At 40.6% G+C, this 20,543-nt stretch overlaps 1 protein-coding gene and 1 long non-coding RNA gene across 5 annotated transcripts in view; one reads left to right on the top strand and one right to left on the bottom strand.

Annotated features, from left to right (window-relative positions):
• The window catches only part of EPC1 (enhancer of polycomb homolog 1), a 92,461-nt gene that overhangs the window by 64,679 nt on the left and 7,239 nt on the right, over window positions 1–20,543 (bottom strand). The window contains exon 1 of one of the 3 annotated variants that reach the window (XM_055334484.1): window positions 1,801–2,180. The exons of 1 other annotated variant lie outside the window; for it this stretch is intronic. In XM_055334484.1, coding sequence (XP_055190459.1) covers window positions 1,801–1,953 — 153 coding nt within the window. In that variant the 5' untranslated portion in view covers window positions 1,954–2,180. Of the gene's footprint in view, window positions 1–1,800; window positions 2,181–20,543 lie in introns of those variants that run through there. One more of the 3 variants, XM_055334485.1, reaches the window with a different exon arrangement.
• The window catches only part of LOC129515561 (uncharacterized), a 31,820-nt gene continuing 13,987 nt past the window's right edge, over window positions 2,711–20,543 (top strand). Inside the window, exons 1-2 of one of the 2 annotated variants that reach the window (XR_008665600.1) lie at window positions 2,794–2,843; window positions 15,647–15,836. This is a non-coding gene — a long non-coding RNA (uncharacterized LOC129515561). Of the gene's footprint in view, window positions 2,844–15,646; window positions 15,837–20,543 lie in introns of both variants that reach the window. The other variant, XR_008665599.1, reaches the window with a different exon arrangement.

The raw sequence follows: 20,543 nt of genomic DNA, 5'->3' as shown, positions 1-20,543 counted from the left end.
TTAACTACCTGTCTAAAGTGTACTGTAGTGCTACCCTGTTTTTATCAAAGGCTCTCCCCACCTTCCTCGGCTGCAAAACAAGAACTAGAAATTAAATTCCAAAGCAGTATAACACCAACACCCCAACTTGAAAATATTATCTGTAAAACTTATAAACTGAAACAAAAATAAAACCAAAAGACAAGATTCTGCAGTCACAAGTACTTTAATTTTTTAAAAACAAATCACGTATTCAAAAATAAACAAATGGCACCAGTCTACTCTGAAGTTGGTACAAGTAAAAATAAATTAAGAGGTTCTGTCTCAGAGATAAGTGCTGAGAAGTCAGGACCACACCGGACCATCTCTACTACATACTGATCACTTGGCTAATCTGTAAAGTTGGATTCAGTACACTGCCCTCAACAGTAACATTCAACTGTCACAGCTATTTTACTTTAAAAGGTCAAATAACCCAAACCGTTTAAACAGCTTTATTTTCAAAAATCAACATTACAAAGCACAATTTCTACATTTGGAATTCTTACAGTACCAAGTAGAAGTATCACAGTACAATTTTCCACAAGATCGTAGCACACAAATCCAGGACTCCTTCACTTCCTTCAACTGTCAGTACCCTGCACCCTGTTTAAGTGGCTGCACCTGAAAACCAAGGTATGCGATTCCTTAGGGTTAGGAGCCGTCAAGCATCTGGGGGTGAGAGAAGAGTCTATTACCCCTGGGTCTGAACCCGGTTTCCACGACACGGTAAAGCCGCGGCGGTGATAAAACGTCTACGAGCGGCCACCAGTCCATACTGGAGCCCCCCGCCCCGGCAGACGTGGCCGGCGCTAACACTTCTACACCAACTAACTTTAGCTCGGTTATCGACCAGGAAGGACCCTCTCGCGAAATCTAGGTCTATAACGTCTTAGGTCGGGTCTTGTCTTCCCCTATGTCGAGAAACCAGAAAGAAGGCGAACTGACACTTTATTACTATTATTTTTAAAGGCAATAATATAGTTCCAGGCTTTAGAAGCCCTACGTACCCCACGAGGAGTCTGCAACAGAGTCTCCCGAGATCGAAGGGAAAATTCAGGGTCGCTCTATCAGCCTCCGACTAACTGGACCCGGGGAGGAAGGAGGGCAGAGTCCCAGACAGAGAATACAGAAAGCCACAGGGTCCTCTCCTCCGACAGTCAGGCGTCCCGCGCACACCTGGGACCCCCGGGGCTGCAGCGGGGCGGGGGACCCCTGGACCTAGACCTCTGAGCCCGGCTATCTACACCAGCTGCCCCCGGAGCCCGGAGCCCGGAGCCCGGAGCCCGCGCTCCCCAGCGCCGGCCGCGCGCGCGCGCGCGCGCGCGGAGACCCAGGCGGCCCTGGAACGCCACCCAGCGGCCTGCGGAGGGGCTGCAGGCGGGCGCTCCGCGGCTCCCGGCTCCCGGCTCCCGCACCCCCACCGCCGCCCAGCCCGCTCCCCTCTCCGGATGCACAAGGCCCAGCCCAACAACTAACACCACAAAATGGCTGCCGGCAGCTTCGTCACGTGACCCCTTTGTGCCTTTCGGGCTCCCGAACTCCGCGGGACCCGGGGACAAGCGGCCGGGACCGGCGGGTGGCCTTCGAGGGGGCCCCGCCGGGCCGCAGCGGCCGGGGGCCGAGGCCGGGGGAGAGCGGGGGGAGGCCCGGCCGGCGACCGGAGTCGGCGGCGAGGAGAAGATGGCGGCCATTTTGTGAGGGTCTGCTGCTCCGCCGCCGCCGCAGGCAGCAGAGGGAGCGGGGCCTGGCGCCGGGTCGGACAGGGGAGTTAACACGTACCGACTCCTCTTCCTTCTCCATTCCGGTGGGCATCTGCGGCACGGCCCGGTTTATCGAGGCGTATTCGTGCAGGTCGGGCAGATCCTCACAGCGGAACACCGGCAGCGGCTTCGAGGCGTCTAGCGCCCGCGCCCGAAACGACAGTTTACTCATCTCAGGCGCAGCAGATACCTCTCCGCTCTGGGGAAACGGCCCCGGCCAGCGGGATCATGGAGAACCGGGGGTTCGGTCCCCACTCGCCTGCCGCTGCCGGGGACTTGAGGGGCGGAGCGCGGGGCCCGCCGTCCGGGCACTCACAGCCGCCGGGAGGGTGGGAGGCTGTGCCGCTCCGCGCCTCGCTCGCTCGCTCTCTTCAATACGCCATGGCCAACATGGCGGACATTAAAACTCCACTGTGCGCTCTTCAGCCAACCCCAGCCATTCCCCACACTGCATCGCGCAGCGGCGCGGGCACGCGGGGGGGGGGAGCGCGGGCTCGAGGCCGGCGCCGGCACGGAGCGCGCGTCCCGCCAACCCCCGGCGCCCGCCGGCCTCGCGGCTCGCCGCCCGCCGCCCGCCGCCCGCCGCTCCCTCTCGGCGCCCGCGGCCCCCGCCCTCTGCGGCCCGCAGGCCGGCGGGCGGGCGTTCGGGCCTCCGTTCCCTCCCTCCTTCGCGGTGCCCCGGCCTGACGGGCGGAGGTGCAGGCAAGCCACGCGCACCGGCACGCCGGCCAAGCGAGAGGCCGCGGCGGGACGACTGCGGGCGGGCGCTGCCTCAGCCCCGGGCACCGGTCGCCGCGAGCGGCCGGCGGGGGCGGGGAGACGCCGAGGCCGCCGCGCCCTCGGGGGTCAGCGGGCGCGCCCCCCGGGCGGACCCGGTGGGGGGACGCAGGTCTTGGAGGGGAAGACACCGACGACCTTAGGGGCAGGATGCCACTTGGGGCGAACTTTCACGGCGACGATGTTTACGTCCAGTGAGGCTCTGGGCTGTATCTGACGGGCTCCTAGCTCAGCTCCCACCTCTCGGGCTCCACGGAAGCGGGAGGCATCCTACTCCGCTCCAAAGTAGGTGTCGGGTTGGTTTGTTTTTGTTTTTGATGTTGCATTTTATCTACCTAGATTCGCTCTTTTATTGTAACCCAAGCAAAAGGAGTTATTACCGGACCCTGTCACCTTAAGGGAAAAGAATTTGAAGACCTACTTCAAAATTTTAGAGTCAATTAGTTATATGTACCTTACAATTGTGTGTGTGTGTGTGTTTTTTTTTTTTTTCTGAAAGAAAATGCTGCTTCAGCAGAGCCATGGGTTCACACTTGGCATGTGTCTTCTGAAAAATTTTCTAAAATTGAATCATACAAAGACCTGTAGTGCTCCTGCCAAATCAAAAAAGAAAAAAAAAAAGGCGGGGGGGGGGGGTTGAAACTGTAATATTATTATAAGAGGTTTAGATGGATGTGGTTTATATAATGCATGAAAATTGGTATCTAGAAAAGTATCTCCGTGAGATATTTTAGAAATCTAGAAAGACCGTTGGGGTGGGTTTCACAGGCTTGCCAACAAATACTCAAACGTTCACTGAGATACAGAAATGGTTTATTAGTCTGCTTTTCCCCTTGGGGGCTACAGAGTAAAAATAATCACTATTCTGAAATACTGGGTTAGATAGGAACTGTTCCTGGCTTCAAGCACATACACAGGCGACTTCTACCTTTCAGGTTGCCATGTGGGCAGAAGACATTGAGTGCGTAGATCACAGTTCTAAAAAATTACCCGAGAACTCTAACAGTGGCAACTGACCTCTGTGAGGCCGAGCGACTTTCATCTACATTTCCTATACTAAGACTGCATTTATTCAACAAGCAAACATTTGGTGAATCCTCCTGGCCTTCTAAGTATGCTGCTGATTACCTGTCACCCACAGAACTCGTGGAAAAGGACCTAGAGATGACCACGGCCACATGTGAAGCTTAATGATGGAAGTGCAGGCCATCGTGAGAAGAGGCAGGAGTGGCACCCAGTCCACATGCAGTGACTCTTACGAAAGCATTCAAGGAAGGTTTTTTGGAGGAGATGATATCTGAGTCAAATTGTGTAGGATAAATATGAGTTAACCTTGTCCAAAAAATGCAGAGAAGAAAATCAGCAAGGGAAGCAGCAGATGCAAAGGCAGCCACGAGAGCCCATGTCAAATTATGGGAGCCTCAAAACTGCCAACCATACTGTAAATAGACCCCTCTTTAGGCAGGTTTAAGAGTTTCAACTCAATATTATATTGTAGTCTTCTCCAGCGTACAATATTAGATTTCTGGGATCCCTGGGTGGCGCAGCGGTTTGGCGCCTGCCTTTGGCCCAGGGCGCGATCCTGGAGACCCGGGATCGAATCCCACGTCAGGCTCCCTGTGCATGGAGCCTGCTTCTCCCTCTGCCTGTGTCTCTGCCTCTCTCTCTCTCTCTATGACTATCGTAAAAATAAAAAAAAATTTTTTTAAAAATTAAAAAAAATATTAGATTTCTGAAAATCCTACAAGTAGACTTCTGTTGGCTTTACAAATGACTTCATAAAGTCTTTACAGACTTTATAGACTAAGACTTTATAGGACAAACTAGGGTCTTAAGTTATGAGTGAACCACCAAGGGAACAAATATATGTATTTTTAAGCGGCATTAAAATAACAGCTTATGGGGGTTTTTTCTACATCCCTACTGAGCACTGTACAAATCAGGTCCTTGTTCTCTAGAAATTCTAGAATCATCCTCCATGGCAAGTTTGGAGAGATGCTTACAAGTTAAGCTTGCCTTTTTGCAAATAATATGCCTGCTGAGTGACATTTTTCAGACTCCCAGTCCTACTGGTTCCCTAAGGACTCAAAGGCTGGAATCCCAAACCTCATACTGAATTCACTTCCCTCCCCCCTAAGGGTCAGGAGTACATCAGGTTTAAATGTAGGGAATACAAGAAAGATTGTGATAAAGGGATACCCAGTTAACCAAATGACCAGTACAAGGCAGTATGGTGAAGGATAGTGCTATGAAGTTCAGAAGAAAAAGGCAGTTCCAGCAGCACTGATTATGGAGGGGATAGCATGTGATTTGGTTGTGAAGGATAACATACTCCAGTTGGCAATGGCAATGAACTAGTAGAAGATAGAGTATTGATGGGAAAAAGCAACTGTAAGAACAAAACAGTGAGAGGAGGCAAACCTAGCTGGTATGTGAAGGTAAAGGAGCTTTATCTGGCCAGAGTTCAGTAGGAGACTCCAATAACAAACCAGGGAAGGGTAAAACTGGTAAGAACTTGGGTTGAGGGAGTAGGAGCAGAAAGTTAAAGAGATAAAAGTTTTAATCGTCATTATGATTACTCAAAATATCATCATGCTGAAATATGCTTCATTTCAATTTATACTGAATACAGAACTTTTGCTGAAAACACAACAAAGAATGTGTGAAATGCAACTGCTCTGGCACTGCAGTTTGCTATATATAATAAACCTGAAATACGGTTCTGAATTTTAGTTCATGGCCAATATGTGTCTGAGTCTTACTATTTATTCTTGGAAATTGTACCCAGGATTCATTTCCTTATTTCCATTCCCATCATCTTAACCATAGTCCCAGCTCTCATCACTTCCTGTCTAGAAGCGACCTACAATACAATTCATCCTTTGTTCATGCATTCTTTCAATAAACTGATATTAACCACCTACTTTACAGAAAGCTGCAGGTACTCTCATAACGGCTAGTTGTGACCAGTAGTAGCTGGAAGAAGCTTGGTTTCATGGGGATATGAGGAACAACAGGGGTTCATAATGCATGCCACAAAATCAGTGTGCCTAAATCCCCATTCCATATGTATCCTCCCTTACCCAAGTCACTTATTTATATCTGCTCTTTATTTGCCCATCAGAAAAGCCAATTTTTTATTATTTTATTTTATTTTATTTCTTTTTTTGGTATGGTTGCTAGGGCCTCAAAACTTTGTCCAACCTCGTTTCCTGCTATTGCCTAAAACAAACTCTTCACTCTGGCTGCTAAGTCTCATCACCATCTTTAGAAATCAGCAAGCAGGTCTTTCCTGCCTCTGGATTTTCATTCATTCCTTTCTCTCTATTCTCCCTGTCTGGCTTCAGATTGACCATATATTTCTAGCTACTGAAATGCCACCTCACAGGAAAGTTCGGAAGATTCAATAAAACAATCCATGTAAATCCATGGTCTCTGACCCACAGTAAACCTTCAGTAGTTGTAAACTATTATTATCTTTCAATATCTAATTCAAATATCATGTCCTCCATGAAATTCTGACTACTTAATCACTCTGGGTTCTAATTTCCTAATCGGAAAAGTGAGTGAGTGGTTAGGCGAGTTCAAAATCATTCTTAAACCTACACCATTCTTTCTCATCTCTGAACTCCTATTACACTTTCAATCAGTAAGAATAATAACCACCATTTACTATGTGCCAGGCAATGCAGAAGTACATTTTAAATGCATTATCTCATTTAATTTTTATTGAGTTCTATGAGATCTGTCCTGTGAGAGAGGCTGCAAGACCTGCCTGTGGTCGGTCACACAAGGCTGGTGAGCAGCAAAGCTGAGGCTGAAATCCCTGATGTCTGATTCCAGAGTGAAGCACACATAACCAGATTATAAAGTGAAGTGAGGAGTGAACTAGAAGTGAGGAAAAAGAGATGTTGAATATGGCCTACCCTTTCCAGAGGCCTGGCAATGAAGGGAGGAGAAGCAGAGTCAAAGGGGTAGCTATCTGGGTCACAGATTTTGTTGTTTCTGAAGGGGGGAAAGATGTGGCCATGTTTGTATACTAAAAGCAAATGTAAATGGATTAACTTTAGACGTTCCTCTGAGGCAGGAAGGAAGGAGGGCAAGAAATTGTGATCCAAAGGATAGTGATCCAAAGAAGTTAAACTCTCTTTGATGGGACAATAAGATTTAAAAAATCATGATGCCAGTTCTGCTCGCAAGAATCTAGATTCTCCATTCCTTTAAGTATTCAACAAATATTGATTGCAGGTTTACTAAGAACTAGGTAAAAAAAAAAAAAAAAAAAACTAGGTAAAGCAGTTTGTGCTGGAGAACAATGATAAATAAGACATGATCCCTATAGCCTCGCAGAGCTAGTAATAAAGTGAGATATTGCCTTTATATTTAATTGGGAAAATATGAAATTCATTTCTTTAAAATGTGTGAATGGATAATCTCAACATGAGACAGTGATACAGTGCCATAATGGAAAGCATTGTGCAAAAGCACTGAAGACTGACAATACATTTTCACTTCAAGTTATCATTTTTAACTGCTTTTTATTTTCATGATAAGCTATATATAATGAAATGCACCAAAGAATTCTTCCAATATAAAATGTAGGAAAATTAAAAACTGGAAACTCTTTAATGTGTCTCCCGCCACCCCGGGAAATATATAATTGCAATATATTTAATACAGTGTCGAAGAAACAATACCTGAACTAATTTATTTACAGAGTTGATTTATACATGGAATTCTGTACACAATATTTAAGGTCTAGCTTTGATATATTCAGAATATAACCAGAAATAATTTATCTCTACCTTAAAAGAATAAAGAACAAGTTATTAATCTTAGAAAACTGTAGCAGGATGGATTCAAAGTTATTTCATTTCACCTTCATCCCCAATACAAACTTTAACCAAAATTAAAAAAAAAAGGAAAAAAAACAAAAAACAAATTGGGCTTGTTTGAGAATGAATTAGAATATTTTTAATAATTCATAAAGTGGTGCCAGCAGTATTGAAATTTAAAACTTAAAGATAATAAAGTATATCTTGTTGTGTAATTTAAAATCCTAAATTTAAACAAAATCTACCTTGATCACAGAAGGAATTTTGCCTGAATTTAGACCACACGCCCTAGAAACAAAAGGGGTGATTAGGTAAGTTTAACCATTTTTAGGACTCGGGTTCCTTAATTCCCAGGTCCCATACATCATCTGGTCTCCCTCTCCTCCCAATTGTGGTAGGCAGTTGATGAGGCCTCTATGGCATCATGTTATCAAGGATACTACTAGGCTACCTGATGCATGATACAGTTGGATGCATAAGTGGGAGTCATAAGTGGGAAATCATTTGAAACTTGAACAGTAACAACCTAGTAACTTTACAGGAATGTCATGCATTCCACAATTAATTTGCCAGAAAAACAAAAGTCCATCTTAGAAAACAAGGAAAGAGGTGCCTGGGTGGCTCAGTCGGTTTAGGGTCTGCCTTGGGCTCAGGTCGTGATCCTGGGGTCCCCAGGATCCAGTCCACATGGGAGGGAGGCAGCCTGCTTCTCCCTCTGCCCCTCATCCTGCTCATGCTCTCTCTCTCTTTCTCTCTCTCCCTCAAATAAATAAAATCTTTTTTTTAATAAATAAAATCTTTAAAAAGAATGAAAAGAAAACAAGGAAAATTGAAGAACTAAAGATAAATATTTAAACAAATATTTGGTAGTACTTATATAAACTGAATTTTGTTAAATTACTATTAACCCATTTAATCCAATGACTGGCACTAATTGACAGACTGCTGTGTATATCCCAGGTGTGTGTTAGTGCAAGGTTGTAAGGGGCAAGGGCATAAATATGAGAGTTGGGAGAGAGACCAGAGGAGAGGGCCAAGGGGGGGAGGAGAGGGAGGGAACGGGAAGGTAGGATAACCTTTGGTGCCTTACAGTCTGAGCACATAAAATATACTATACCTTGAGCACTAGTTTTACTAAGCAACATATACAAATCAGTATGGGATAAATGGTACATGGGATGAAGAAATGAAACTTGGAGAAACTAGAAAAACTGTTAATGAAGTAGAAATTTGTGTTGGAACGTTTAAGACAAAATTATTGTCTGTGTGTGGTAGACAAAAAAAGATTGACAGGGAAGAAGGCTTTCAAGAGAGACTTTTGTGAGTTACTATTGCTTCTATGACCCAAGGAAGGAGATCATTTTCCTTTTGAAACTCAGGGCACAGAATTATCTTCTCTATTACCTAGGACGTTAGTATTAGTGAAATTAAAGTTTTACTTTCACTCTATTCTTCTTTATGATACTGTGAGTAACCATTGTGCCAGTTACTTAGATAAGCACCCTAAATACAGTTTCTCCTCTCTTCCAAAATAGGGAAGGGAAAGTGAGTGATTTCAGCCCCAAGGAGTAAGATTATAGGTGTGAAGAATGATTCATGGAGTGAGAAGAGAAGGGCATGGAGAACAGAGCTGGAGGAACACCAACATCTAGGAGACAGCAAAGGAACAGGAGCCAGGAAGAGAATGGAGATGCAGGGACGCAAGGCTGGGAGAATGAGGTCAATGATATTTCAAGGAGAACCAAAGGGGTCAATAAGGAGGACCACAAAGAGGGAGGTGATCACTGGAGATGATAGCAAGCACGACTTCTATAGGGCACTGTGAGTGGAAAATTTACTGTGGTGAGCTGAGACGTGAATTGGAGGAGTCATAGGCTGAGTGGTGCCTGAAGCATGTTAATCAATCATTTACCAGGCAAGCCAAAGCCGAGTAAAATTTTGAAGTGATTTCCCAGTACTTTTCTGTGATACTTTAATGTTACTTGCCCACAAAGCGAGAGCACCTGGAGGCCAAAAATCAGGACATAGCCAGGGACTGAGAAGCTTTCATCAGCACCTCCCACATGAGATATAATAAAAGGGAATACATTCTATTATTTCACAACACAATCCTGGTTACAGGAGGAAGTAAAACATAGCTACCATCTTTAAAGTTGCAGAAATCAGTAAACAAAAAATCAACCCAGTCTGTTCAAATCCTTAGTGATAAGGACACTTGTCATGTCCAGATCTTAAGATTTCTTCTGAATTAAGTTTCCCAAACATTAGACTCCTCAGCCAGAAAACAACAGAAAACAAACAGGTACACTATGGTAAACATGTACTTGGATATTATATTTTGGGTTTAATTGATTTCTTTATAATCAAGTTAACATTTTGGTGTTTTTGTTTCTTCCAGTCTTTTCCGGGTTTTATTTTTCTTTTGCTTGTTTTGTAATATTGGAATAATACTGAATATTGTTTTGTGGCCCTCACTTCTAAATATAATCTGAGAATATTGTCACCTCATTAAATGTCTTTAAGATTATTTTTTGACAGATACTTACCCTATGAATATGCAATAACTCATTTAAGCATACCCTCTTCAGGGACATTTATAAAGTATACTGATGTTTCTTTATTATTACAAGAATACATACTGCCTTAGTAGAACATTTAAAATAAACAATGAGTTTGAATTTTCATGGCTTGAGACACAGAACAAATGTTTGCTGTTATTTATTTTACATTTTTTAAAAATGCATTTATTTATTTGGGGGGGGGGCAGTGTGTGCAAGCAGGGAAGAGGGAGAAGGAGAGAAAGAACCCTCAAGCAGACTCTCTGTTGAGCACAGGGCCCCGCTCAGAGCTGATCCCAGGACCCTGAGATCATAACCTGAGCTGAAACCAAGAGCTGGATGCTCACTGACTGAATCACCCAGGCACCCCTCTGTTCTCTGAATAACAATAGTGCTAAGTCTACACAAATTAAGGTTAACAATTTTACTGTCATTCTGAGTTGATGGCAAATATAGGTCTTAAATATCTTAAATATCAATATTTAAGGTCTAAAATTGAAGCATTTCTTCCGAGATGTTAAGCATTTTTCTTCTCTTTTTTTTTTTTTAAAGATTTTATTTATTTATTCATGAGAGACACAGAGAGAGAGGCAGAGACATAGGCAGAGGGAGAAGCAGGCTCCCTGTCGGGAGCCTGATGTGGGACTCGATCCCAGGACCCTGGAATCACACCCTGAACCAAAGGCAGACGCTCAACCACTGAGCCACCCAGGTGCCCCAGTTTAGCATTTTTCAAAAGCATGATCCATAAAACAATCCCAGAGCGTGTACTCTGAGATGAAGTACATAGTTACATACAAAACCAGTAAGTTAGAAAAATACTATTTTATCTTTCTTTTAAAAATAGGTCTGGGCTCACAATGCATAGAATCAGGACAGAAAAGAAATCTATCTATTCACTAATGCTTATCACAGTATTTTTGAAATTTCTCTAACCATGCAACCCCTTTCTATGTACTATCAATCATTATCTTTAATTCTATGAAAGCACACTTTGGAAAATTCTGATCTAGGCAATTCAAGGAAATGAAAGTTTTTCTGATCAAGTTATTCTTTTAATTGATGAAGTACGACATATGAACTTTGAAAGAAGCACAAAGATCTTATAAATGTAAAGTACCATTCTTATTACCAGTTAAGATTTCTATCCTGTGAAACAGTGCAAAATAAAATAGGTTTTTATACTTATATAAAACTGAACAGAATTCTGACACAGAATTAAGCAGATTGCTATACTTTAGCAATATATTTGGTATTTAATACCAAAATATTAACCAAATTAACCAAAGTGTTTAGCTACATTTATTTCCAAAATTTTTTCTTTCAAAAAGAACATGGTGAACCACTTTGATCCAGACTTTTATTCTAACTCAAACTCTGGTTTCTCCATCCATAATATAGGAATCAATGGAATCTATCATGTAGGTTGATACACTGATTCAGTAAAATCACTAATGCATACTGTTTATCATGGACCTGACACAAAAATAACGCTCAATAAACATGAGCTATTTTTACAGGACACTTTAATCCTATTTTATCCTATAGATTGTTTTATTTTTCTGATTCCAGCGCCCCCCGACCCCTACCTCCACCCCCTGTATATACAGTATAAAGCGCTAAGTCAACAAAACAAAGCCAAGTTAAACATGTCCTCAAATGAAATCAAAGACCAACAAAATATCTATCTACCTACATTTGAGTGTACCTACATATACACTTTATATAACTAAGTTATATAAAATATACTCATCTCCTTGAATTTTTTGTTTCCCTTTAATAGCTTTGTATCATTCCTATGTTTAAATCTACAAAGAGCTCTGCTACGCACTCCCCCACAGAGCAAATTGCCAAATGATTCATCAGGTGGCTGCCCAGTGACTGCTCAATCTCCAAATCTGGTCAAGCAAGCTCCCCAAGGGGTCAGCGCCTCTCTGATACAGGCTGCTACTGTTTCCCTTAGGGTGAGTACTTTGTGTAAAAACAGTCAAATCATAAGTAACATTTTGCATTCAAAATAGCAACATGGTACAGTGAGACACAGCATTATGTAGTGAAAGGAACACTGGCTTCCATGTTTGAAGAGCTGGATGCTAATCTATGTCTACCATTTACCAGCAGTATGACCCTATAGAAATGATTTAATTTGAGCCAAATTCTTAGTCTAAATAATGCTTGTTTTTCTTTTTTAGGCCATTACAATAAACAAATAAGATAATATAATGAAAAATCTTTGACATCTGCAAATACAAATATTAAGGAAGAATATATTATTTCAATTTCATGGCAGTTGCTACGAAGAACATACATATACATGCCCCCAAATAACACACTGGAACAGAAAATCTATGACCTATCCAAATCTTGCAGCTGATCACAGCAGATTTGATTGTGAGACTAGGGTGCTTTTAACATTTCCATAAATTGGGAATCTTTAACACAACACTGAGATTCACCCATTTTATTTTTCAATAACCCTTTTTCACTCCTTTTAATTTGCCTGGCCATATTTTTTTTCAGTTATTCTAAAGAGTGTCTAGCACAAAATAGAAGTTTATAAAATCTATAGTATGTTTGAATTGTTCTAAGAAACATATCTGTATTACAATTTTTACAATTATAAATTTTTATAATGTATTTTTCTCAAAATTTTCTTATCACTTTATTTAGAACAGAAAACCAGTAAAAATGTTTTTTTTCCCCCTGAATCCCCCCCACCCTCCCCACCCCCCCACCCCCATTTTAAAAGCAGCATTCTGGGCAGCCCAGGTGGCTCAGCAGTTTAGTGCCGCCTTCAGCCCAGGGTGTGATCCTGGAGACCTGGGATCAAGTCCCACGTTAGACTCCTTGCATGGAGCCTGCTTCTCCCTCTGCCTGTTTCTGTTCCTCCCTCTCTCTCTCCCTCTGTGCATCTTTCATGAATAAATAAAATCTTAAAATAAATAAATAAAAGCAGCATTCCAAGTTTTTAGCAGATAACATGCTAAGAAAACAAATGGCTAAAGTGTAGTGGTTGGAACACTAGCTCCATAGTCAGACATGATCTGGTTTTTGTAGCTCTGTAAACTTAAATAAAATTATTAACTTCTGTGCCTTGCAGTTTTCTCCTCTGCAGCATGGAGATAGTTCATACTTCCAAGTATTGTTTGGAATAGATAAAGAAGTCATGTAAGCAAATTTACTGAGTTCTTACTTTGGCTGGGTGCTTTACATGCACTATCTTGTTTAATCCCTACAAAATGTTATCATAATATCATAATATCAGTGCCTGTCATTATATGTAGTAAGATTTCAGTAATTATTCTTAGATAATACTATTTCATTAAAAAGCTGAGCATTTTTCTCAAAGAAAAATTAAGGAATAGTTGTCAGTATAGGGTAGGAAGGTGGTTGCCCTTGAGTAGGCTGCACCAGGTCTTTATTACTTTCGTTTTGACATACATGCTAAACTGGGTTTACATGGCTGTTTAGTCCTTTTCTTTGAGCAGAAATACTCAAAACCCAAACTTATTTTTTTTAAGATTTTATTTATTTATTCATAAAAGAGACAGAGAGAGAGAGGCAGAGACATAGGCAGAGGGAGAACCAAGCCCCCCATGTGGAAACTGATGCCGGATGCCAGGATCACGACTTGAGCCAAAGGCAGACGCTCAACCACTGAGCCACCCAGGCATCCCAAAACCCAAACTTTCAAAAGGAAATGCTATCCAAATGAAAAAGTGTTCCTTCTTGAATAATTTTTCGAACCCTATCTTTTGTCCTTCCATTCACAAAAGTGCTAGCATGTACACATAATATAAATACACACATTTCTTTTATCAGGCTTGTAGGGGACACTATTGTGTGTCTCTTTAGTACCCACTTCCATTCTTTCATCTTAATAGAACTCTCTGCCTTTATTTTCTTGGGTTGTTCAGAATCTGTGCTGCTTCAAATAAACTTTCATGGTCTACTTGAAAAATAATGGTTCTTCAGGAATAATTTTGAACTATATTCTGTCTAATGGTCTTTGTTAAAATTCTATTTTGTTAATTCTCAGTGGGAATAAAAACAACTATTTTAAGTGTAGAGAAACGAATAACTTTCTAACAGTACTGCCTTTAGCATGTGGGTTTTTTAAGACTATTTTTAGAAAGAAAAGGTTTAAAAACTTTTTTTCAACTGTTTTTTTTTTTAAAGATTCTATTTATTTATGAGAGAGAGAGAAGAGAGAGAGAGCATGAGTGGAAAACTGGGGAGGGTTGGGTAGGGTAGTGTTAGGGGGAGCCTGACTGGGCCTGGATCCCAAGACCCTAGGATCATGACTTGAACCAAAGGCAGACACTCAACCAACTAAGTGTCCCAGGCACCCCAGGAAGGAAAAGGTTTTAAGCCATGTTACATTTTTATAATTGAGTCATCAATAAATTAAAATTTAAAAATAAGCCATGCTTGGCTATATAATCTGTACTGAGTGGTAATTTATGAACATTTTATGTTAAAAGATGTAGCTTCCAATTCTACTTCTACCACCAGCTAGCTGTTTAATCTTGATCTTAATGTCCCTTGGCCTCAGTCTCAACTTTGAAAACAAGGACTAGGACTTGATGATCCCTCCCATCTTTTCCAATTGTCAAATTTTATGAATATCTCCCCTTATCTAACTGTTGATAGAAAAAAAATGAGGATATATGACATTTTTTAAATGTGAAAAGCTAAGAAAAGATCATTAAATTTGAGGTATGATTTCTATATTGATTATGCCTTTAGTGTTTCCTGGCTATATGTTTACATAGTATAGAAAGCTCCTATGAAGAATGTTAGGAGCAAATAACATCCTGGAAGCTATGCCCTAGGGAGAATAATTTCACTGAGTGAGTGGTAATGCTCTGTTAGTTGATAATTAGTAGCACTTTGATGCTTAAACAAAAAGTTCTTAGAGGATGCTTAGTAAAAATAGCTTTGCCATAAATATGGTCAAATATGAACTGAGGAAAAAAATATGAACTGAGAAATCCATGTAGCTTATAAATTTATCATTAAAACTGGAAAATAAAGATTCAGAATTAATATCAAAAGAAAGAGACAAACTTCAGAACAAAAGTTGAAGCAGAAATAATAATAATTCTAGTAGTAAAAGATCAGCAATTAGCCTGAAATTCTCACTGTAAAAGAGCAGGGAATTTCTATGTAATAAATTAAGAAAATAACACAATACTATTATGTAGGCACTGAAAAAAATACCAAATAGCAACAACCAGAACAATAATAATAACAATTTAACCACTTTCACAATTTGAAAAGTATGATGAAAGGATGAAGAGTACATTTAAATCTAACATCAAAAAACTAGATTGTGTTTCATATACTTTAATAAGTTTTCCTTGTGTTGTTTCAATTATTGGGCCCTGTGTCCGAGCAAGCAAGCATCTTATGATGAAGCATGGGAGATACAAAAGAAAAAGGTGTTATTTCCCTTAATGGGCTTAGTTCTTGTACAAACACCAGGGCATGACCTGTGTGTATATCCTGGTAATCCTGGTTTGAAAGGTAACATTTTAAAGAATTTTTTTTATTTTTATATTTTCAGATTTACAAATGATTGAAATAAAATATACAGGAAATGCTTCATAAATTTATAAAGTCATTTGTTTTCATCTCCTTTCATGATATTTAAGGACTAATTTTCAGGTAAACTTTTTTTTTTTTTTTTTAGATTTATTTATTTTAGAGAGAGCACACATAAGCAGGAAGGGCAGAGGGAAGAGAGAGAATCTTAAGCTGACTCCTCACTGCACATGGAGCCTGACCTGGGGCTTGATCCCATGACCCTTACATTACATCATGACCTGAGCCAAAACCAAGGGTCGGATGCTTAACTGACTGCAACGCCCCAAGCCCCTCAGGTAAATTACCTTAAACCAAAAGTTTATTCATCATTTCGGATTTTCCTTAATGAAGGTAGAAATCAATATTCAACAATCATGGAATAGTCAGACAACAATTCAATGGGGCATTTAAAGTGACAAGTAGAACATACCATGTCAATACATGGAAAGAAGCATATACAGAAAGGTGAAATAAGGGAACAGGGATCACAGCCTCCTAAACATGCGTGATGGGCATTGAGAGAATCATGAAGGAACAAATAGAAAGTTTCTCTGTGTGTAATATATGAGAAGTATACGTCTTCCTCATGCAATGAGAGAGAAATCTCTGATGGTGATTTTCTGGTGGGTGTAATGTAGCATTCACAATGGTAAATTCCAGAGCTAAAAAAGAAATTTACTTGGAAACTTCTAATTTTCTACTCTTACTATCATGAGCCGTCCAAACTTTTGAAAAAGTTAGTAAGAGGTGAAATCCTCCAGAAAAATATAATGAAATTTAATATAGAAAGTCTCGAATTTTAGATATAAAGAAAAAAATTACATTTGAAAGTCCAAAACTTCAGAAGCATACAAAGCCAAAATTTAAAATTCCATACATTTGGTATGTAAAATAGGAGGTATATTAAAATTTCTATTCATTATTTAACTAAAATTTTATTTTCAAGTGTTTCCTCTTTTTCTTTTTTTCTAATAGTTTCTTTAAAGAATGCAGTGTAGGGATCCCTGAGTGGCGCAGCGGTTTAGCGCCTGCCTTTGGCCCAGGGCGCGATCCTGGAGACCCGGGATCGAATCCCACATCGGGCTCCCGGTGCATGGAGCCCGCTTCTCCCTCTGCCTGTGTCTCTGCCTCTCTCTCTCTCTCTCTTTCTGTGACTATCATAAATAAATAAAAAATTAAAAAAAAATAAAGAATGCAGTGTAGCTGAACAAGGTTACTTCAAAAAAACGTAAAACCTTTAAGAGTCATAAAGGTTTTCTAAATGAAAACCAATTGCTTTCCAATTGAAATTTAGGGATTTTCAAATTTATATGAACTCTGAAAGGAAATAATACATAAACAACTGTTCATTTCTATGCTCTCAAACAGCAATGTCATTCTGCCATCAGCCAGTCTGTTACTTTTCTTTTACTACTCTCTTAATTACTACTCTCTTAATTTCTATTCATTTTGGGGAAAAGAATGGTAAGTTATTATTAATATAAGTAGCCTACATTATGTAAATTTATAATTGTCAAGAAATGTTACAGAAGCAAATGCCCTATGCACTCTTTGGATGTTTAGTGCCCTCATGCTGCCCCCTGCTGCCTAGTGTCCACACTTACTGAAAATGTTCCCAAACTTTTTAACCTTTGCTAATTCTCCATACTCTCCCCATCAAAATTTATCAGGAAAAAAAAAAAATTATCAGGCCAAAGATCCAGGCTATTGAAATTTTCCTCTACTCAGGCTGGTGGGTAAATGGTAACATAAGAGCTACTTTCCTCCTACTTATCCCATCACCATTTTTTGGCTAATTACGAGCACTTGAGTTGGTGTTCTCCCGGCCATAAATGACATCCAGATTCCCTAGCCCGGGACTCCAAATCCTGTGCGTGTTGATGCCAAGCTATCATCACAGGTGCATCTCTTCCAGTCTCTAACCCCCACACATTATAGCTAACTTTCTATCCACACTGGACTTCTGGTTATTTCCAAATGCTATGTGTTTTCTGTCTTTCTTGCCTGTCCACACTGCTTTCTTTACCTGGAATGTCTTCTCTCAACTTGGGCACATTGAAAGTTTATGTGTCTTTCAAGGCTCTGGTCAAAAGTTATTTTCTCCATGCAGTTTACCCCAATTCCCAACTGCTTCTCTTCTCTGTAACATGTTAAGGTTCAGCACAATGTTGGTGCTATTGTTTTTAACACAGTAGAAGCTCGATAAATATTTATTTAGTGAGTGAAGACCAGGTAAAAAAGAAACCTTAATTGTTGGAAAGGCTATCTGACTTACTGACTTTTGAGAGTAGCTGCAGACAATAATGAGAGCCTCTCTAATAATGCTGCAATATCCATACACTTGAATGGACTGATCTCTTTAATTCCTATCACAGTGTGTACAGCCTATTTGGATTCCTGAAATAAGGAAGGGGTCCACCTATTGGAATAAGAGGTCAGCCTCTTAGACTTTAAAGTGCAATTCCTACAAAGTTATATGTAGGAGATATACTTATATGCAGTTATATGCAGAGATATACTTGAAACAGTACAGAGAACTTAAGAATCACCATACTTAAAAATTAAGTTTAAAGATATGTAAAACTTTCTTAACTTCTTGAAAATGTTTACTAGATGCCAAAGGAGGCACCTGTATGCAGTAAATTATAAATGTGGCATAAAGCAGAAAAAAAGTTGAAAGGTATATAATCAAGTAATAGTGCAAAGATTATTTAAAAACTCAAATTAATTTCAGAATAGTCTGTCAGTATGCAAGACTGACAGTGGCTTTTGGGCTGTTTTTCTTCCAGCTAAAGTTGGTGTTCATTAGGTGGTCAACTTAATATTTCAGCCCATAGAACTGGCCTGACTGTCCAGTTATTCTTTATTTTGCTTTGAACCTTCTTCACTTTCTAGGAAATGAGATTATAGCTTTTGAGATATTGGGATGAGAAGTAGCAGCACTAATCTACTCACCTCTTCATTTTGGTTTAGTGCCTTACTTCAATAGAGTAACTTAGCAATTCTCAACTCCTGCTGTATATTGGAATCCTGGCAAGAGCTTGGAAACCAGAATCTCTGGGGATGTGTGCAGGCATTTTGCTTTTAAGTTTCTGGATAATTGTAACTATAGGAACAGGTAAGAACCACTGTTGCAACAGCGTGAGCCTACCATGGTCTGGAGCGCCAGTGCCATCCAATAAAACTTTCTGCAAACATGGGAAGTGCTATAAACTGAATGCTTATGTCCTCCTAAAATTCATTTATTGAAATCCTAACCCCCAGTATTATGATATTTGGAGGTGGGGCCTTTGGGTGGTAATTCATGTCATAAGGGTAGAAACCTCACGAATGGGATTAGTGCCTCTGTAAAACAGACCCCAGAAAGCTCCCTCACCCCTTTTACTGTATGAGAACACAGCAAGAAGATGGCCATCTATGAACCAGGACACTATGATCCTCACTGGACGCTGAATCTGCTCACCTTGATCTTGTACTTCCAGTCTCCATAACTATAACTAATTTTTATTGCTTATAACCCACACATGCTATGGTATTGTTAGAGTAGCCTGAAGAGACCAGGAGAGAAATGTTCCATAAATCTGTTGTCCAATTTGATGGCCACTACCTAGGTGTAGCTCCTAAATTTTTTATTTTAATTCAAACTTAAATTTACAGAGCTACAGGAGGCTAGTGACTACTGTGTTGGATAGCACACTTTGGCAGGCTTAGGCCATGTAAAATTATCTGAGTTTATTATTATATAGATGCTGAATAACTCTTTTTGATCCTGGACCACACCATCCACACTTACTACTCTTGTCTCTTTGGGTTACTTCCTGCTAGCTTCTTGACAAAGCCTCTAGTGGTATGAAGGGATAACTCAAATTTTATATAGGCTCGTGGGAATGTTAAGGACATTGAATTTGTTGATGGTCTTTTACTAATTTATGCTGGCAGTTTGTTTTTTGGATTTCATACTTTTTTTTTTTAAGATTTTATTTATTTACTCACTAGATACACACACAGAGAGAGGCAGACACTGGCAGAGGGAGAAGCAGGCTTCCTGCAGGGAACCCGATGTAGGACTCCATTCCAGGACTCCAGGATCATGACCTGAGCTAAAGGCAGACACTCAACCACTGAGCTACCCAGGTGCCTAGACTTTATACTTTAATGAAAAATGAGCAAAGGCCTTCAGAACCAAAATTTCTTAAGTGTCAAAGCAGTGGAGCAATGAAATAGGTCCTCTTCGCTCCTTGGCATGTGATAGTATTTTTCAACTGGAGGTCGTGACCTTTGTCTTGGAGGTTGGAGAGTTTCCAGTGGATTGAGGCAGTGGCCTGAGTTTCATAGCTAAATATAGGTCATCGGCATGGCAGCCTCTTTCTCACTCTCATCGAAACCACACCCTATTAATGAATGTGGGGCATTAGTGGCTGGGGGGGATACAGTCTTGAGAAAAACCAGAAAAATGCCACAGATGCAGAAGTCTTTCTCAGATGTAACTTTATATTGAGCATAACTAAGTTCTAGTTTTACCTGCTTTTAAAAATAATTTGTAAATTGTAGATTGCTATTAAAAAAAAAAGGTTAAAAATACACACATATTTGATTCATTGGCTAATCAATCTGAAATGTGATATTCATGCTGAGGCATAAGAAAAATCCCCCTTCAGGTCATTGTTCAACTCTTGCCTTTTTGGTGAGGCTGTCCTGACAACCTGATTCAATATTTCAATATATTTATATTCATATATTTGCCAAATATTAAATGACATCCTCTTAAGTTTGGCATATTTCAAAATCAAAATATTTACCACTGTAGGTGCCATGTGATTCTCTAGAGCGGGGTCTCAAAGGGTGAGATATTGCTGAAGGACCATAGCACCTGGGAGCTTGCCAGAAATGCAGCTTCTCAGGTCCTGCCCCAGACCAGTTGAGCCAGGAACCCTCACTGTGGGGCCCAGCAATCTGTCATTTTAGGTGATTCTGGTGCACAATGATGTTTGAGATCCACTGAT

Source organism: Nyctereutes procyonoides, unplaced genomic scaffold (assembly GCF_905146905.1).
Source record: "Nyctereutes procyonoides isolate TBG_1078 unplaced genomic scaffold, NYPRO_anot_genome, whole genome shotgun sequence".
NCBI lineage: Eukaryota > Metazoa > Chordata > Mammalia > Carnivora > Canidae > Nyctereutes > Nyctereutes procyonoides.
The sequence above is the reverse complement of the archived record's forward strand: the minus strand, read 5'-3'. Positions and strand labels throughout refer to the sequence as shown.